Below are 22,056 nucleotides of genomic sequence, written 5' to 3' on the forward strand. Positions count from 1 at the left end.
CATCACAGCAGCACTATGCAAGGGGCTGTGCTAAAGACCCCCACGTACTACGAGGCGCACTATGGACGGTCTAGGACCCCATACATCTCTAGACCTCCGCTCTTCTTCCGTTAGTATTGGTATTCGCTGCCTCACTTTCTGTTCTCGCCTTTGATTTGCAGGATGCCAACGGAGGAATATGGAAGCTGGATTTATCTTTTTCCAATATAGTAAGTTTTATATTTTACTACCTGAAATTCTTAACGATAATTGGGTAGAACTACAGAAATCAGCCGGCGTCCGGTCAATCACAAACCCTTTAAAAAGAGTGAATGTGCCGCGCCGAGGCTGCTGTCAGGACGGGGATGTGGTCACTTCTTTTATGACTTTTTTGACTTATTTTTATGCCTGTCGGTTGGGTAACCACAATGGCCGCCTTGCTTGTCTCCACAGACACAAGACCCTGAATGCCTCTCCTCTTTTCACTCCGGCAAAATCAATGCTTTGGATGCGTCTCCATCAACGTATCTCATGGCCACTACATCCATAGACCGTAAGTTCCTGGTGTCACAGACATCAGTCGCGATTCAACAAAGTTTTTATGCCATAAAACTGACTTTAAAGAGATATTCCTATCTCCAAGATAGTCGGTGTAATAATTAATATTAGCAAATACCTCCAATTAGAAATGTAGTATAGTTCTTCTGATTCGCTATGTCTCTTTCCTCATGTGCAGGCGTTGCAGGACCTTAGGTATCCATGGGTACGACCACTGATATAGTGACAGTTAGATAGCTAGTTGCTAGTGGTGGTAACCATGGATACCTAAGGTCCTGCAATGCACATGAGGAAAGAGACATAGCAAATCAGAAGAACTATACTACATTTCTAATTGGAGGGATTTGCTAATATTATTCTTATTATTATTACACCTACTACATATTGGGGTAGGATCTTGGAGATGGGAATACCCCTTTTAAATACTTCGAAAAATACTTCGAACAGTTTTGAGCAGCTCCGCCAAAAAGGAGCATAGCTGTGCAGGCCAGTCTAATATATCAATAATGATGACGTCACTTGCGCGAGAGATGTTACTTCAGTCCCTGACTGGAGTAATATTTCTGGCGAGGCGTAATCGCCAAATTGATTAACCCCTGCCCGCAAATAGACGTCCTGGAAAGGGGTCCTCACATGTGGAGGGGGCTCAGGAGCTGCGCTCTCTCCACACTTGGCAGATACTGGCTATATTAAATAGACAGCAGCAGTTTCTAGCAGATGCGGCTGACGCTGAGTAACGGAATTTTAATGGAAGAAACGCCAGTTCCCATCGGCCCCCGCAATGCAATGGGTTACTATGATCTGCATCTCTTTGATGTCGCTGTATCCGGATTAACGTAGACAATCAAGTTTCCAGGTGATTTTTACCGCACAATGAACGTGGTAAAAACAGAAGCCAAAAAGACTTTTATTGCTTCCATTTTGGGGAACATTTGACGTTTTGAGCGCTTCTTATTGCATTTTTTGGTGGAGTTGCAGAGACCAAAAAAAAAACTAATTCTGGTCTTTCATTTTTTATTTTTAGAATTTTTACCATAAAAGTTAATTATTAAAAAACATTTTTTTAAAGGGAATTTGTTGTCACCCCCCTGGGAGATATCTGACCTCTACTATGGACATACAGGTGATAGAAATGTAACTCTATACCTACCTGTATGGCCATAGTAGAGGTCTGATGGGAATCTGTCCCCCCTGGGAGATATCTGACCTCTACTATGGTCATACAGGTGATAGAAATGTAACTCTATACCTACCTGTATGTCCATAGTAGAGGTCTGATGGGAATCTGTCCCCCCTGGGAGATATCTGACCTCTACTATGGGCATACAGGAGATAGAAATGTAACTCTATACCTACCTGTATGGCCATAGTAGAGGTCTGATGGGAGTCTGTCCCCCCTGGGAGATATCTGACCTCTACTATGGGCATACAGGAGATAGAAATGTAACTCTATACCTACCTGTATGGCCATAGTAGAGGTCTGATGGGAATCTGTCCTCCCTGGGAGATATCTGACCTCTACTATGGTCATACAGGTGATAGAAATGTAACTCTATACCTACCTGTATGGCCATAGTAGAGGTCTGATGGGAGTCTGTCCCCCCTGGGAGATATCTGACCTCTACTATGGGCATACAGGTGATAGAAATGTAACTCTATACCTACCTGTATGGCCATAGTAGAGGTCTGATGGGAATCTGTCCTCCCTGGGAGATATCTGACCTCTACTATGGTCATACAGGTGATAGAAATGTAACTCTATACCTACCTGTATGGCCATAGTAGAGGTCTGATGGGGGTCTGTCCCCCCTGGGAGATATCTGACCTCTACTATGGACATACAGGTGATAGAAATGTAACTCTATACCTACCTGTATGGCCATAGTAGAGGTCTGATGGGAATCTGTCCCTCCTGGGGGATATCTGACCTCTACTATGGGCATATAGGTGATAGAAATGTAACTCTATACCTACCTGTATGGCCATAGTAGACGTCTGATGGGAATCTGTCCCCCCTGGGGGATATCTGACCTCTACTATGGGCATACAGGTGATAGAAATGTAACTCTATACCTACCTGTATGGCCATAGTAAAGGTCAGATATCTCCCAGGGGGGACAGATTCCCATCAGACCTCTACTATGGCCATACAGGTAGGTATAGAGTTACATTTCTATCACCTGTATGTCCATAGTAGAGGTCAGATATCTCCCAGGGGGACAGATTCCCATCTGACCTCTACTATGGGCATACAGGTGATAGAAATGTAACTCTATACCTACCTGTATGGCCATAGTAGAGGTCTGATGGGAATCTGTCCCTCCTGGGAGATATCTGACCTCTACTATGGGCATACAGGTTATAGAAATGTAGCTCTATACCTACCTGTATGGCCATAGTAGAGGTCTGATGGGAATCTGTCCCCCCCGGGAGATATCTGACCTCTACTATGGACATACAGGTGATAGAAATGTAACTCTATACCTACCTGTATGGCCATAGTAGACGTCTGATGGGAATCTGTCCCCCCTGGGGGATATCTGACCTCTACTATGGGCATACAGGTGATAGAAATGTAACTCTATACCTACCTGTATGGCCATAGTAGAGGTCTGATGGGAATCTGTCCCCCCCGGGAGATATCTGACCTCTACTATGGACATACAGGTGATAGAAATGTAACTCTATACCTACCTGTATGGCCATAGTAGAGGTCTGATGGGAATCTGCCCCCCCTGGGGGATATCTGACCTCTACTATGGACATACAGGTGATAGAAATGTAACTCTATACCTACCTGTATGGCCATAGTAGAGGTCTGATGGGAATCTGTCCCCCCTGGGAGATATCTGACCTCTACTATGGGCATACAGGTGATAGAAATGTAACTCTATACCTACCTGTATGGCCATAGTAGAGGTCTGATAGGAGTCTGTCCCCCCTGGGAGATATCAGACCACTACTATGGGCATACAGGTGATAGAAATGTAACTCTATACCTACCTGTATGGCCATAGTAGAGGTCTGATAGGAATCTGTCCCCCCTGGGAGATATCTGACCTCTACTATGGGCATACAGGTGATAGAAATGTAACTCTATACCTACCTGTATGGCCATAGTAGAGGTCTGATAGGAGTCTGTCCCCCCTGGGAGATATCAGACCTCTACTATGGGCATACAGGTGATAGAAATGTAACGCTATACCTACCTGTATGGCCATAGTAGGGGTCTGATGGGAATCTGTCCCCCCTGGGAGATATCTGACCTCTACTATGGACATACAGGTGATAGAAATGTAACTCTATACCTACCTGTATGGCCATAGTAGAGGTCTGATAGGAGTCTGTCCCCCCTGGGAGATATCAGACCACTACTATGGGCATACAGGTGATAGAAATGTAACTCTATACCTACCTGTATGGCCATAGTAGAGGTCTGATGGGAGTCTGTCCCCCCTGGGAGATATCAGACCACTACTATGGGCATACAGGTGATAGAAATGTAACTCTATACCTACCTGTATGGCCATAGTAGAGGTCTGATAGGAGTCTGTCCCCCCTGGGAGATATCAGACCACTACTATGGGCATACAGGTGATAGAAATGTAACTCTATACCTACCTGTATGGCCAAAGTAGAGGTCTGATGGGAGTCTGTCCTCCCCGGGAGATATCTGACCTCTACTATGGGCATACAGGTGATAGAAATGTAACTCTATACCTACCTGTATGGCCATAGTAGAGGTCTGATGGGAATCTGTCCCCCCTGGGAGATATCTGACCTCTACTATGGGCATACAGGTGATAGAAATGTAACTCTATACCTACCTGTATGGCCATAGTAGAGGTCTGATGGGAATCTGTCCTCCCTGGGAGATATCTGACCTCTACTATGGGCACACAGGTGATAGAAATGTAACTCTATACCTACCTGTATGTCCATAGTAGAGGTCGGATATCTCCCAGGGGGACAGATTCCCATCAGACCTCTACTATGGCCATACAGGTAGGTATAGAGTTACATTTCTATCACCTGTATGACCATAGTAGAGGTCAGATATCTCCCAGGGGGGACAGGCTCCCATCAGACCTCTACTATGGCCATACAGGTAGGTATAGAGTTACATTTCTATCACCTGTATGGCCATAGTAGACGTCAGATATCTCCCAGGGGGGACAGACTCCCATCAGACCTCTACTATGGCCATACAGGTAGGTATAGAGTTACATTTCTATCATCTGTATGTCCATAGTAGAGGTCAGATATCTCCCAAGGGGGACAGACTCCCATCAGACCTCTACTATGGCCATACAGGTAGGTATAGAGTTACATTTCTATCACCTGTATGTCCATAGTAGAGGTCAGATATCTCCCAAGGGGGACAGACTCCCATCAGACCTCTACTATGGCCATACAGGTAGGTATAGAGTTACATTTCTATCACCTGTATGGCCATAGTAGAGGTCAGATATCTCCCAGGAGGGACAGATTCCCATCAGACCTCTACTATGGCCATACAGGTAGGTATAGAGTTACATTTCTATCACCTGTATGTCCATAGTAGACGTCAGATATCTCCCAGGGGGGACAGTCTCCCATCAGACCTCTACTATGGCCATACAGGTAGGTATAGAGTTACATTTCTATCACCTGTATGTCCATAGTAGACGTCAGATATCTCCCAGGGGGGACAGTCTCCCATCAGACCTCTACTATGGCCATACAGGTAGGTATAGAGTTACTTTTCTATCACCTGTGTGTCCATAGTAGAGGTCAGATATCTCCCAGGGGGGACAGACCCCCATCAGACCTCTACTATGGCCATACAGGTAGGTATAGAGTTACTTTTCTATCACCTGTATGCCCATAGTAGAGGTCAGATATCTCCCAGGGGGGACAGACTCCCATCAGACCTCTACTATGGCCATACAGGTAGGTATAGAGTTACATTTCTATCACCTGTATGTCCATAGTAGAGGTCAGATATCTCCCAAGGGGGACAGACTCCCATCAGACCTCTACTATGGACATACAGGTAGGTATAGAGTTACATTTCTATCACCTGTATGGCCATAGTAGACGTAAGATATCTCCCAGGTGGGACAGTCTCCCATCAGACCTCTACTATGGCCATACAGGTAGGTATAGAGTTACTTTTCTATCACCTGTGTGTCCATAGTAGAGGTCAGATATCTCCCAGGGGGGACAGACCCCCATCAGACCTCTACTATGGCCATACAGGTAGGTATAGAGTTACATTTCTATCACCTGTATGTCCATAGTAGACGTCAGATATCTCCCAGGGGGGACAGACTCCCATCAGACCTCTACTATGGCCATACAGGTAGGTATAGAGTTACATTTCTATCACCTGTATGCCCATAGTAGAGGTCAGATATCTCCCAGGGGGGACAGACTCCCATCAGACCTCTACTATGGCCATACAGGTAGGTATAGAGTTACATTTCTATCTCCTGTATGCCCATAGTAGAGGTCAGATATCTCCCAGGGGGGGACAGACTCCCATCAGACCTCTACTATGGCCATACAGGTAGGTATAGAGTTACATTTCTATCACCTGTATGGCCATAGTAGAGGTCTGATGGGGGTCTGTCCCCCCTGGGAGATATCTGACCTCTACTATGGGCATACAGGTGATAGAAATGTAACTCTATACCTACCTGTATGGCCATAGTAGAGGTCTGATGGAAATCTGTCCCCCCTGGGAGATATCTGACCTCTACTATGGGCATACAGGTGATAGAAATGTAACTCTATACCTACCTGTATGGCCATAGTAGAGGTCTGATGGAAATCTGTCCCCCCTGGGAGATATATGACCTCTACTATGGGCATACAGGTGATAGAAATGTAACTCTATACCTACCTGTATGGCCATAGTAGAGGTCTGATGGAAATCTGTCCCCCCTGGGAGATATCTGACCTCTACTATGGACATACAGGTGATAGAAATGTAACTCTATACCTACCTGTATGGCCATAGTAGAGGTCTGATGGAAATCTGTCCCCCCTGGGAGATATATGACCTCTACTATGGGCATACAGGTGATAGAAATGTAACTCTATACCTACCTGTATGGCCATAGTAGAGGTCTGATGGGAGCCTGTCCCCCTGGAGATATCTGACCTCTACTATGGACATACAGGTAGGTATAGAGTTACATTTCTATCACCTGTATGCCCATAGTAGAGGTCAGATATCTCCCAGGGGGGACAGACTCCCATCAGACCTCTACTATGGCCATACAGATAGGTATAGAGTTACATTTCTATCACCTGTATGCCCATAGTAGAGGTCAGATATCTCCCAGGGGGGACAGACTCCCATCAGACCTCTACTATGGCCATACAGGTAGGTATAGAGTTACATTTCTATCACCTGTATGTCCATAGTAGAGGTCAGATATCTCCCAGGGGGGACAGACTCCCATCAGACCTCTACTATGGCCATACAGGTAGGTATAGAGTTACATTTCTATCACCTGTATGCCCATAGTAGAGGTCAGATATCTCCCAGGGGGGACAGACTCCCATCAGACCTCTACTATGGCCATACAGGTAGGTATAGAGTTACATTTTTATCACCTGTATGCCCATAGTAGAGGTCAGATATCTCCCAGGAGGGACAGATTCCCATCAGACCTCTACTATGGCCATACAGGTAGGTATAGAGTTACATTTCTATCACCTGTATGCCCATAGTAGAGGTCAGATATCTCCCAGGAGGGACAGATTCCCATCAGACCTCTACTATGGCCATACAGGTAGGTATATAGTTACTTTTCTATCACCTGTATGCCCATAGTAGAGGTCAGATATCTCCCAGGGGGGACAGATTCCCATCAGACCTCTACTATGGCCATACAGGTAGGTATAGAGTTATATTTCTATCACCTGTATGCCCATAGTAGAGGTCAGATATCTCCCAGGGGTGACAGATTCCCATCAGACCTCTACTATGGCCATACAGGTAGTTATAGAGTTACATTTCTATCACCTGTATGCCCATAGTAGAGGTCAGATATCTCCCAGGGGGACAGACTCCCATCAGACCTCTACTATGAGCCATACAGGTAGGTATAGAGTTACATTTCTATCACCTGTATGACCATAGTAGAGGTCAGATATCTCCCGGGGGGGACAGACTCCCATCAGACCTCTACTATGAGCCATACAGGTAGGTATAGAGTTACATTTCTATCACCTGTATGGCCATAGTAGAGGTCAGATATCTCCCGGGGGGGACAGACTCCCATCAGACCTCTACTATGAGCCATACAGGTAGGTATAGAGTTACATTTCTATCACCTGTATGGCCATAGTAGAGGTCAGATATCTCCCGGGGGGGACAGATTCCCATCAGACCTCTAATATGGCCATACAGGTAGGTATAGAGTTACATTTCTATCACCTGTATGGCCATAGTAGACGTCAGATATCTCCCAGGGGGGACAGACTCCCATCAGACCTCTACTATGGCCATACAGGTAGGTATAGAGTTACATTTTTATCATCTGTATGTCCATAGTAGAGGTCAGATATCTCCCAAGGGGAACAGACTCCCATCAGACCTCTACTATGGCCATACAGGTAGGTATAGAGTTACATTTCTATCACCTGTATGTCCATAGTAGAGGTCAGATATCTCCCAAGGGGGACAGACTCCCATCAGACCTCTACTATGGCCATACAGGTAGGTATAGAGTTACATTTCTATCACCTGTATGTCCATAGTAGACGTCAGATATCTCCCAGGAGGGACAGACTCCCATCAGACCTCTACTATGGCCATACAGGTAGGTATAGAGTTACATTTCTATCTCCTGTATGTCCATAGTAGAGGTCAGATATCTCCCAAGGGGGACAGACTCCCATCAGACCTCTACTATGGCCATACAGGTAGGTATAGAGTTACATTTCTATCACCTGTATGGCCATAGTAGAGGTCAGATATCTCCCAGGAGGGACAGATTCCCATCAGACCTCTACTATGGCCATACAGGTAGGTATAGAGTTACATTTCTATCACCTGTATGTCCATAGTAGACGTCAGATATCTCCCAGGGGGGACAGTCTCCCATCAGACCTCTACTATGGCCATACAGGTAGGTATAGAGTTACTTTTCTATCACCTGTGTGTCCATAGTAGAGGTCAGATATCTCCCAGGGGGGACAGACCCCCATCAGACCTCTACTATGGCCATACAGGTAGGTATAGAGTTACTTTTCTATCACCTGTATGCCCATAGTAGAGGTCAGATATCTCCCAGGGGGGACAGACTCCCATCAGACCTCTACTATGGCCATACAGGTAGGTATAGAGTTACATTTCTATCACCTGTATGTCCATAGTAGAGGTCAGATATCTCCCAAGGGGGACAGACTCCCATCAGACCTCTACTATGGACATACAGGTAGGTATAGAGTTACATTTCTATCACCTGTATGGCCATAGTAGACGTAAGATATCTCCCAGGTGGGACAGTCTCCCATCAGACCTCTACTATGGCCATACAGGTAGGTATAGAGTTACTTTTCTATCACCTGTGTGTCCATAGTAGAGGTCAGATATCTCCCAGGGGGGACAGACCCCCATCAGACCTCTACTATGGCCATACAGGTAGGTATAGAGTTACATTTCTATCACCTGTATGTCCATAGTAGACGTCAGATATCTCCCAGGGGGGACAGACTCCCATCAGACCTCTACTATGGCCATACAGGTAGGTATAGAGTTACATTTCTATCACCTGTATGCCCATAGTAGAGGTCAGATATCTCCCAGGGGGGACAGACTCCCATCAGACCTCTACTATGGCCATACAGGTAGGTATAGAGTTACATTTCTATCTCCTGTATGCCCATAGTAGAGGTCAGATATCTCCCAGGGGGGGACAGACTCCCATCAGACCTCTACTATGGCCATACAGGTAGGTATAGAGTTACATTTCTATCACCTGTATGGCCATAGTAGAGGTCTGATGGGGGTCTGTCCCCCCTGGGAGATATCTGACCTCTACTATGGGCATACAGGAGATAGAAATGTAACTCTATACCTACCTGTATGGCCATAGTAGAGGTCTGATGGGAGTCTGTCCCCCCTGGGAGATATCTGACCTCTACTATGGTCATACAGGTGATAGAAATGTAACTCTATACCTACCTGTATGGCCATAGTAGAGGTCTGATGGGAATCTGTCCCCCCTGGGAGATATCTGACCTCTACTATGGGCATACAGGTGATAGAAATGTAACTCTATACCTATCTGTATGGCCATAGTAGAGGTCTGATGGAAATCTGTCCCCCCTGGGAGATATCTGACCTCTACTATGGGCATACAGGTGATAGAAATGTAACTCTATACCTACCTGTATGGCCATAGTAGAGGTCTGATGGAAATCTGTCCACCCTGGGAGATATCTGACCTCTACTATGGGCATACAGGTGATAGAAATGTAACTCTATACCTACCTGTATGGCCATAGTAGAGGTCTGATGGAAATCTGTCCCCCCTGGGAGATATATGACCTCTACTATGGGCATACAGGTGATAGAAATGTAACTCTATACCTACCTGTATGGCCATAGTAGAGGTCTGATGGAAATCTGTCCCCCCTGGGAGATATATGACCTCTACTATGGGCATACAGGTGATAGAAATGTAACTCTATACCTACCTGTATGGCCATAGTAGAGGTCTGATGGAAATCTGTCCCCCCTGGGAGATATCTGACCTCTACTATGGGCATACAGGTGATAGAAATGTAACTCTATACCTACCTGTATGGCCATAGTAGAGGTCTGATGGGAGCCTGTCCCCCTGGAGATATCTGACCTCTACTATGGACATACAGGTAGGTATAGAGTTACATTTCTATCACCTGTATGCCCATAGTAGAGGTCAGATATCTCCCAGGGGGGACAGACTCCCATCAGACCTCTACTATGGCCATACAGATAGGTATAGAGTTACATTTCTATACCCTGTATGCCCATAGTAGACGTCAGATATCTCCCAGGGGGGACAGACTCCCATCAGACCTCTACTATGGCCATACAGGTAGGTATAGAGTTACATTTCTATCACCTGTATGCCCATAGTAGAGGTCAGATATCTCCCAGGGGGGACAGACTCCCATCAGACCTCTACTATGGCCATACAGGTAGGTATAGAGTTACATTTCTATCACCTGTATGGCCATAGTAGAGGTCAGATATCTCCCAGGAGGGACAGATTCCCATCAGACCTCTACTATGGCCATACAGGTAGGTATAGAGTTACATTTCTATCACCTGTATGCCCATAGTAGAGGTCAGATATCTCCCAGGGGGGACAGATTCCCATCAGACCTCTACTATGGCCATACAGGTAGGTATAGAGTTACATTTCTATCACCTGTATGCCCATAGTAGAGGTCAGATATCTCCCAGGAGGGACAGATTCCCATCAGACCTCTACTATGGCCATACAGGTAGGTATAGAGTTACATTTCTATCACCTGTATGCCCATAGTAGAGGTCAGATATCTCCCAGGGGGGACAGATTCCCATCAGACCTCTACTATGGCCATACAGGTAGGTATAGAGTTACATTTCTATCACCTGTATGCCCATAGTAGAGGTCAGATATCTCCCAGGGGTGACAGATTCCCATCAGACCTCTACTATGGCCATACAGGTAGTTATAGAGTTACATTTCTATCACCTGTATGTCCATAGTAGAGGTCAGATATCTCCCAGGGGGACAGACTCCCATCAGACCTCTACTATGAGCCATACAGGTAGGTATAGAGTTACATTTCTATCACCTGTATGACCATAGTAGAGGTCAGATATCTCCCGGGGGGGACAGACTCCCATCAGACCTCTACTATGAGCCATACAGGTAGGTATAGAGTTACATTTCTATCACCTGTATGGCCATAGTAGAGGTCAGATATCTCCCGGGGGGGACAGACTCCCATCAGACCTCTACTATGAGCCATACAGGTAGGTATAGAGTTACATTTCTATCACCTGTATGGCCATAGTAGAGGTCAGATATCTCCCGGGGGGGACAGATTCCCATCAGACCTCTAATATGGCCATACAGGTAGGTATAGAGTTACATTTCTATCACCTGTATGCCCATAGTAGAGGTCAGATATCTCCCAGGGGGGACAGACTCCCATCAGACCTCTACTATGGCCATACAGGTAGGTATAGAGTTACATTTCTATCACCTGTATGTCCATAGTAGAGGTCAGATATCTCCCAAGGGAGACAGATTCCCATCAGACCTCTACTATTGACATACAGGTAGGTATAGAGTTACTTTTCTATCACCTGTGTGTCCATAGTAGAGGTCAGATATCTCCCAGGGGGGACAGACCCCCATCAGACCTCTACTATGGCCATACAGGTAGGTATAGAGTTACATTTCTATCACCTGTATGTCCATAGTAGACGTCAGATATCTCCCAGGGGGGACAGACTCCCATCAGACCTCTACTATGGACATACAGGTAGGTATAGAGTTACATTTCTATCACCTGTATGGCCATAGTAGAGGTCAGATATCTCCCAGGAGGGACAGATTCCCATCAGACCTCTACTATGGCCATACAGGTAGGTATAGAGTTACATTTCTATCACCTGTATGTCCATAGTAGACGTCAGATATCTCCCAGGGGGGACAGTCTCCCATCAGACCTCTACTATTTCCATACAGGTAGGTATAGAGTTACTTTTCTATCACCTGTGTGTCCATAGTAGAGGTCAGATATCTCCCAGGGGGGACAGACCCCCATCAGACCTCTGCTATGGCCATACAGGTAGGTATAGAGTTACTTTTCTATCACCTGTATGCCCATAGTAGAGGTCAGATATCTCCCAGGGGGGACAGACTCCCATCAGACCTCTACTATGGCCATACAGGTAGGTATAGAGTTACATTTCTATCACCTGTATGGCCATAGTAGAGGTCTGATGGGAGTCTGTCCCCCCTGGGAGATATCTGACCTCTACTATGGACATACAGGTGATAGAAATGTAACTCTATACCTACCTGTATGGCCCATAGTAGAGGTCTGATGGGAGTCTGTCCCCCCTGGGAGATATCTGACCTCTACTATGGGCACACAGGTGATAGAAATGTAACTCTATACCTACCTGTATGGCCATAGTAGAGGTCTGATGGAAATCTGTCCCCCCTGGGAGATATATGACCTCTACTATGGGCATACAGGTGATAGAAATGTAACTCTATACCTACCTGTATGGCCATAGTAGAGGTCTGATGGGAATCTGTCCCCCCCGGGAGATATCTGACCTCTACTATGGACATACAGGTAGGTATAGAGTTACATTTCTATCACCTGTATGCCCATAGTAGAGGTTAGATATCTCCCAGGGGGGACAGACTCCCATCAGACCTCTTCTATGGCCATACAGATAGGTATAGAGTTACATTTCTATACCCTGTATGCCCATAGTAGAGGTCAGATATCTCCCAGGGGGGACAGACTCCCATCAGACCTCTACTATGGCCATACAGGTAGGTATAGAGTTACATTTCTATCACCTGTATGCCCATAGTAGAGGTCAGATATCTCCCAGGAAGGACAGATTCCCATCAGACCTCTACTATGGCCATACAGGTAGGTATATAGTTACATTTCTATCACCTGTATGTCCATAGTAGAGGTCAGATATCTCCCAGGGGTGACAGACTCCCATCAGACCTCTACTATGGCCATACAGGTAGGTATAGAGTTACATTTCTATCACCTGTATGCCCATAGTAGAGGTCAGATATCTCCCAGGGGGGACAGACTCCCATCAGACCTCTACTATGGCCATACAGGTAGGTATAGAGTTACATTTCTATCACCTGTATGCCCATAGTAGAGGTCAGATATCTCCCAGGGGGGACAGATTCCCATCAGACCTCTACTATGGCCATACAGGTAGGTATAGAGTTACATTTCTATCACCTGTATGTCCATAGTAGAGGTCAGATATCTCCCAGGGGGGACAGACTCCCATCAGACCTCTACTATGGCCATACAGGTAGGTATAGAGTTACATTTCTATCACCTGTATGCCCATAGTAGAGGTCAGATATCTCCCAGGGGGGACAGACTCCCATCAGACCTCTACTATGGCCATACAGGTAGGTATAGAGTTACATTTCTATCACCTGTATGCCCATAGTAGAGGTCAGATATCTCCCAGGAAGGACAGATTCCCATCAGACCTCTACTATGGCCATACAGGTAGGTATATAGTTACATTTCTATCACCTGTATGTCCATAGTAGAGGTCAGATATCTCCCAGGGGTGACAGACTCCCATCAGACCTCTACTATGGCCATACAGGTAGGTATAGAGTTACATTTCTATCACCTGTATGCCCATAGTAGAGGTCAGATATCTCCCAGGGGTGACAGATTCCCATCAGACCTCTACTATGGCCATACAGGTAGGTATAGAGTTACATTTCTATCACCTGTATGCCCATAGTAGAGGTCAGATATCTCCCAGGGGGGACAGATTCCCATCAGACCTCTACTATGGTCATACAGGTAGGTATAGAGTTACATTTCTATCACCTGTATGCCCATAGTAGAGGTTAGATATCTCCCAGGGGGGACAGATTCCCATCAGACCTCTACTATGGACATACAGGTAGGTATAGAGTTACATTTCTATCACCTGTATGTCCATAGTAGAGGTCAGATATCTCCCGGGGGGGACAGACTCCCATCAGACCTCTACTATGGCCATACAGGTAGGTATAGAGTTACATTTCTATCACCTGTATGCCCATAGTAGAGGTCAGATATCTACCAGGAGGCACAGATTCCCATCAGACCTCTACTATGGACATACAGGTAGGTATAGAGTTACATTTCTATCACCTGTATGTCCATAGTAGAGGTCAGATATCTCCCGGGGGGGACAGATTCCCATCAGACCTCTACTATGGACATACAGGTAGGTATAGAGTTACATTTCTATCACCTGTATGCCCATAGTAGAGGTCAGATATCTCCCAGGGGGGACAGACTCCCATCAGACCTCTACTATGGCCATACAGGTAGGTATAGAGTTACATTTCTATCACCTGTATGCCCATAGTAGAGGTCAGATATCTCCCAGGAAGGACAGATTCCCATCAGACCTCTACTATGGCCATACAGGTAGGTATATAGTTACATTTCTATCACCTGTATGTCCATAGTAGAGGTCAGATATCTCCCAGGGGTGACAGACTCCCATCAGACCTCTACTATGGCCATACAGGTAGGTATAGAGTTACATTTCTATCACCTGTATGCCCATAGTAGAGGTCAGATATCTCCCAGGGGTGACAGATTCCCATCAGACCTCTACTATGGCCATACAGGTAGGTATAGAGTTACATTTCTATCACCTGTATGCCCATAGTAGAGGTCAGATATCTCCCAGGGGGACAGACTCCCATCAGACCTCTACTATGGCCATATAGGTAGGTATAGAGTTACATTTCTATCTCCTGTATGTCCATAGTAGAGGTCAGATATCTCCCGGGGGGGACAGATTCCCATCAGACCTCTACTATGGCCATACAGGTAGGTATAGAGTTACATTTCTATCACCTGTATGCCCATAGTAGAGGTCAGATATCTCCCAGGGGGGACAGATTCCCATCAGACCTCTACTATGGTCATACAGGTAGGTATAGAGTTACATTTCTATCACCTGTATGCCCATAGTAGAGGTTAGATATCTCCCAGGGGGGACAGATTCCCATCAGACCTCTACTATGGACATACAGGTAGGTATAGAGTTACATTTCTATCACCTGTATGTCCATAGTAGAGGTCAGATATCTCCCGGGGGGGACAGACTCCCATCAGACCTCTACTATGGCCATACAGGTAGGTATAGAGTTACATTTCTATCACCTGTATGCCCATAGTAGAGGTCAGATATCTACCAGGAGGCACAGATTCCCATCAGACCTCTACTATGGACATACAGGTAGGTATAGAGTTACATTTCTATCACCTGTATGTCCATAGTAGAGGTCAGATATCTCCCGGGGGGGACAGATTCCCATCAGACCTCTACTATGGACATACAGGTAGGTATAGAGTTACATTTCTATCACCTGTATGCCCATAGTAGAGGTCAGATATCTCCCAGTGGGGACAGATTCCCATCAGACCTCTACTATGGACATACAGGTAGGTATAGAGTTACATTTCTATCACCTGTATGTCCATAGTAGAGGTCAGATATCTCCCAGGAGGGACAGATTCCCATCAGACCTCTACTATGGACATACAGGTAGGTATAGAGTTACATTTCTATCACCTGTATGCCCATAGTAGAGGTCAGATATCTCCCAGGGGGGACAGATTCCCATCAGACCTCTACTATGGCCATACAGGTAGGTATAGAGTTACATTTCTATCACCTGTATGTCCATAGTAGAGGTCAGATATCTCCAGGGGGGACAGATTCCCATCAGACCTCTACTATGGCCATACAGGTAGGTATAGAGTTACATTTCTATCACCTGTATGTCCATAGTAGAGGTCAGATATCTCCCAGGGGGGACAGATTCCCATCAGACCTCTACTATGGCCATACAGGTAGGTATAGAGTTACATTTCTATCACCTATATGTCCATAGTAGAGGTCAGATATCTCCCAGGGGGGACAGACTCCCATCAGACCTCTACTATGGCCATACAGGTAGGTATAGAGTTACATTTCTATCACCTGTATGTCCATAGTAGAGGTCAGATATCTCCCGGGGGGGACAGACTCCCATCAGACCTCTACTATGGCCATACAGGTAGGTATAGAGTTACATTTCTATCACCTGTATGCCCATAGTAGAGGTCAGATATCTACCAGGAGGCACAGATTCCCATCAGACCTCTACTATGGACATACAGGTAGGTATAGAGTTACATTTCTATCACCTGTATGTCCATAGTAGAGGTCAGATATCTCCCGGGGGGGACAGATTCCCATCAGACCTCTACTATGGACATACAGGTAGGTATAGAGTTACATTTCTATCACCTGTATGCCCATAGTAGAGGTCAGATATCTCCCAGGGGGGACAGATTCCCATCAGACCTCTACTATGGTCATACAGGTAGGTATAGAGTTACATTTCTATCACCTGTATGCCCATAGTAGAGGTCAGATATCTCCCGGGGGGGACAGATTCCCATCAGACCTCTACTATGGACATACAGGTAGGTATAGAGTTACATTTCTATCACCTGTATGTCCATAGTAGAGGTCAGATATCTCCCGGGGGGGACAAATTCCCATCAGACCTCTACTATGGACATACAGGTAGGTATAGAGTTACATTTCTATCACCTGTATGCCCATAGTAGAGGTCAGATATCTCCCAGGGGGGACAGATTCCCATCAGACCTCTACTATGGTCATACAGGTAGGTATAGAGTTACATTTCTATCACCTGTATGTCCATAGTAGAGGTCAGATATCTCCCGGGGGGGACAGATTCCCATCAGACCTCTACTATGGACATACAGGTAGGTATAGAGTTACATTTCTATCACCTGTATGTCCATAGTAGAGGTCAGATATCTCCCGGGGGGGACAGATTCCCATCAGACCTCTACTATGGACATACAGGTAGGTATAGAGTTACATTTCTATCACCTGTATGCCCATAGTAGAGGTCAGATATCTCCCAGTGGGGACAGATTCCCATCAGACCTCTACTATGGCCATACAGGTAGGTATAGAGTTACATTTCTATCACCTGTATGGCCATAGTAGAGGTCAGATATCTCCCAGGAGGGACAGATTCCCATCAGACCTCTACTATGGACATACAGGTAGGTATAGAGTTACATTTCTATCACCTGTATGCCCATAGTAGAGGTCAGATATCTCCCAGGAGGGACAGATTCCCATTAGACCTCTACTATGGCCATACAGGTAGGTATAGAGTTACATTTCTATCACCTGTATGCCCATAGTAGAGGTCAGATATCTCCCAGGGGGGACAGATTCCCATCAGACCTCTACTATGGCCATACAGGTAGGTATAGAGTTACATTTCTATCACCTGTATGTCCATAGTAGAGGTCAGATATCTCCCAGGGTGGACAGATTCCCATCAGACCTCTACTATGGCCATACAGGTAGGTATAGAGTTACATTTCTATCACCTGTATGTCCATAGTAGAGGTCAGATATCTCCCGGGGGGGACAGATTCCCATCAGACCTCTACTATGGACATACAGGTAGGTATAGAGTTACATTTCTATCACCTGTATGACCATAGTAGAGGTCAGATATCTCCCAGGAGGGACAGATTCCCATCAGACCTCTACTATGGCCATACAGGTAGGTATAGAGTTACATTTCTATCACCTGTATGTCCATAGTAGAGGTCAGATATCTCCCGGGGGGGACAGATTCCCATCAGACCTCTACTATGGCCATACAGGTAGGTATAGAGTTACATTTCTATCACCTGTATGACCATAGTAGAGGTCAGATATCTCCCGGGGGGACAGATTCCCATCAGACCTCTACTATGGACATACAGGTAGGTATAGAGTTACATTTCTATCACCTGTATGACCATAGTAGAGGTCAGATATCTCCCAGGGGGGACAGACTCCCATCAGACCTCTACTATGGCCATACAGGTAGGTATAGAGTTACATTTCTATCACCTGTATGTCCATAGTAGAGGTCAGATATCTCCCAGGGGGGACAGACCCCCATCAGACCTCTACTATGGCCATACAGGTAGGTATAGAGTTACATTTCTATCACCTGTATGTCCATAGTAGAGGTCAGATATCTCCCAGGGAGGACAGACTCCCATCAGACCTCTACTATGGCCATACAGGTAGGTATAGAGTTACATTTCTATCACCTGTATGTCCATAGTAGAGGTCAGATATCTCCCAGGGAGGACAGACTCCCATCAGACCTCTACTATGGCCATACAGGTAGGTATAGAGTTACATTTCTATCACCTGTATGTCCATAGTAGAGGTCAGATATCTCCCAGGGGGGACAGATTCCCATCAGACCTCTACTATGGCCATACAGGTAGGTATAGAGTTACATTTCTATCACCTGTATGTCCATAGTAGAGGTCAGATATCTCCCAGGGGGGACAGACTCCCATCAGACCTCTACTATGGCCATACAGGTAGGTATAGAGTTACATTTCTATCACCTGTATGTCCATAGTAGAGGTCAGATATCTCCCAGGGGGGACAGATTCCCATCAGACCTCTACTATGGCCATACAGGTAGGTATAGAGTTACATTTCTATCACCTGTATGTCCATAGTAGAGGTCAGATATCTCCCAGGAGGGACAGATTCCCATCAGACCTCTACTATGGCCATACAGGTAGGAATAGAGTTACATTTCTATCACCTGTATGTCCATAGTAGAGGTCAGATATCTCCCAGGGGGGACAGATTCCCATCAGACCTCTACTATGGCCATACAGGTAGGAATAGAGTTACATTTCTATCACCTGTATGTCCATAGTAGAGGTCAGATATCTCCCAGGGGGGACAGATTCCCATCAGACCTCTACTATGGCCATACAGGTAGGAATAGAGTTACATTTCTATCACCTGTATGTCCATAGTAGAGGTCAGATATCTCCCAGGGGGGACAGATTCCCATCAGACCTCTACTATGGCCATACAGGTAGGAATAGAGTTACATTTCTATCACCTGTATGTCCATAGTAGAGGTCAGATATCTCCCAGGAGGGACAGATTCCCATCAGACCTCTACTATGGCCATACAGGTAGGTATAGAGTTACATTTCTATCACCTGTATGTCCATAGTAGAGGTCAGATATCTCCAGGGGGGACAGATTCCCATCAGACCTCTACTATGGCCATACAGGTAGGAATAGAGTTACATTTCTATCACCTGTATGTCCATAGTAGAGGTCAGATATCTCCCAGGAGGGACAGATTCCCATCAGACCTCTACTATGGACATACAGGTAGGTATAGAGTTACATTTCTATCACCTGTATGTCCATAGTAGAGGTCAGATATCTCCCGGGGGGGACAGACTCCCATCAGACCTCTACTATGGCCATACAGGTAGGTATAGAGTTACATTTCTATCACCTGTATGTCCATAGTAGAGGTCAGATATCTCCCAGGAGGGACAGATTCCCATCAGACCTCTACTATGGCCATACAGGTAGGAATAGAGTTACATTTCTATCACCTGTATGTCCATAGTGGAGGTCAGATATCTCCCAGGAGGGACAGATTCTCATCAGACCTCTACTATGGCCATACAGGTAGGTATAGAGTTACATTTCTATCACCTGTATGCCCATAGTAGAGGTCAGATATCTCCCAGGGGGGACAGATTCCCATCAGACCTCTACTATGGCCATACAGGTAGGTATAGAGTTACATTTCTATCACCTGTATGCCCATAGTAGAGGTCTGATATCTCCCAGGGGGCACAGACTCCCATCAGACCTCTACTATGGCCATACAGGTAGGTATAGAGTTACATTTCTATCACCTGTATGCCCATAGTAGAGGTCTGATATCTCCCAGGGGGCACAGACTCCCATCAGACCTCTACTATGGCCATACAGGTAGGTATAGAGTTACATTTCTATCACCTGTATGTCCATAGTAGAGGTCAGATATCTCCCAGGGGGGACAGATTCCCATCAGACCTCTACTATGGCCATACAGGTAGGTATAGAGTTACATTTCTATCACCTGTATGCCCATAGTAGAGGTCAGATATCTCCCAGGGGGGACAGATTCCCATCAGACCTCTACTATGGCCATACAGGTAGGTATAGAGTTACATTTCTATCACCTGTATGCCCATAGTAGAGGTCTGATATCTCCCAGGGGGCACAGACTCCCATCAGACCTCTACTATGGCCATACAGGTAGGTATAGAGTTACATTTCTATCACCTGTATGCCCATAGTAGAGGTCAGATATCTCACAGGTGGGACAGATTCCCATCAGACCTCTACTATGGCCATACAGGTAGGTATAGAGTTACATTTCTATCACCTGTATGTCCATAGTAGAGGTCAGATATCTCCAGGGGGGACAGATTCCCATCAGACCTCTACTATGGCCATACAGGTAGGTATAGAGTTACATTTCTATCTCCTGTATGTCCATAGTAGAGGTCAGATATCTCCCAGGGGGGACAGATTCCCATCAGACCTCTACTATGGCCATACAGGTAGGTATAGAGTTACATTTCTATCTCCTGTATGCCCATAGTAGAGGTCAGATATCTCCCAGGGGGGACAGATTCCCATCAGACCTCTACTATGGCCATACAGGTAGGTATAGAGTTACATTTCTATCACCTGTATGCCCATAGTAGAGGTCAGATATCTCCCAGGGAGGACAGACTCCCATCAGACCTCTACTATGGCCATACAGGTAGGTATAGAGTTACATTTCTATCACCTGTATGCCCATAGTAGAGGTCAGATATCTCCCAGGGGGGACAGATTCCCATCAGACCTCTACTATGGGCCATACAGGTAGGTATAGAGTTACATTTCTATCACCTGTATGGCCCATAGTAGAGGTCAGTTATCTCCAGGGGGGACAGACTCCCATCAGACCTCTACTATGGGCCATACAGGTAGGTATAGAGTTACATTTCTATCACCTGTATGCCCATAGTAGAGGTCAGATATCTCCAGGGGGGACAGACTCCCATCAGACCTCTACTATGGCCATACAGGTAGGTATAGAGTTACATTTCTATCTCCTGTATGTCCATAGTAGAGGTCAGATATCTCCCAGGGAGGACAGACTCCCATCAGACCTCTACTATGGCCATACAGGTAGGTATAGAGTTACATTTCTATCTCCTGTATGTCCATAGTAGAGGTCTGATGGGAATCTGTCCCTCCTGGGAGATATCTGACCTCTACTATGGGCATACAGGTGATAGAAATGTAACTCTATACCTACCTGTATGGCCATAGTAGAGGTCTGATGGGAGTCTGTCCCCCCTGGGAGATATCTGACCTCTACTATGGGCATACAGGTGATAGAAATGTAACTCTATACCTACCTGTATGCCCATAGTAGAGGTCAGATATCTCCCAGGGGGGACAGACTCCCATCAGACCTCTACTATGGCCATACAGGTAGGAACAGATTTACATTTCTATCACCTGTATGTCCATAGTAGAGGTCAGATATCTCCCAGGAGGGACAGATTCTCATCAGACCTCTACTATGGCCATACAGGTAGGTATAGAGTTACATTTCTATCACCTGTATGCCCATAGTAGAGGTCAGATATCTCCCAGGAGGGACAGATTCCCATCAGACCTCTACTATGGCCATACAGGTAGGTATAGAGTTACATTTCTATCACCTGTATGCCCATAGTAGAGGTCAGATATCTCCCAGGGGGGACAGATTCCCATCAGACCTCTACTATGGCCATACAGGTAGG

General features: G+C 45.9%; 1 protein-coding gene across 1 annotated transcript in view; it reads left to right on the forward strand.

Moving 5' to 3' along the window:
* CFAP44 (cilia and flagella associated protein 44) overlaps nucleotides 1-22,056 on the forward strand; it is a 69,676-nt gene that overhangs the window by 15,882 nt on the left and 31,738 nt on the right. Inside the window, exons 11-12 of the mRNA XM_073670866.1 lie at nucleotides 162-209; nucleotides 433-532. Of these exons, the coding sequence (XP_073526967.1) occupies nucleotides 162-209; nucleotides 433-532 (148 nt within the window). The remainder of the gene's footprint in view (nucleotides 1-161; nucleotides 210-432; nucleotides 533-22,056) is intronic.

The sequence above is a fragment of the Phyllobates terribilis genome, unplaced genomic scaffold, assembly GCF_046119375.1.
Source record: "Phyllobates terribilis strain yellow unplaced genomic scaffold, ASM4611937v1 Scaffold_2__4_contigs__length_985480577, whole genome shotgun sequence".
Classification (NCBI taxonomy): Eukaryota; Metazoa; Chordata; class Amphibia; order Anura; family Dendrobatidae; genus Phyllobates; species Phyllobates terribilis.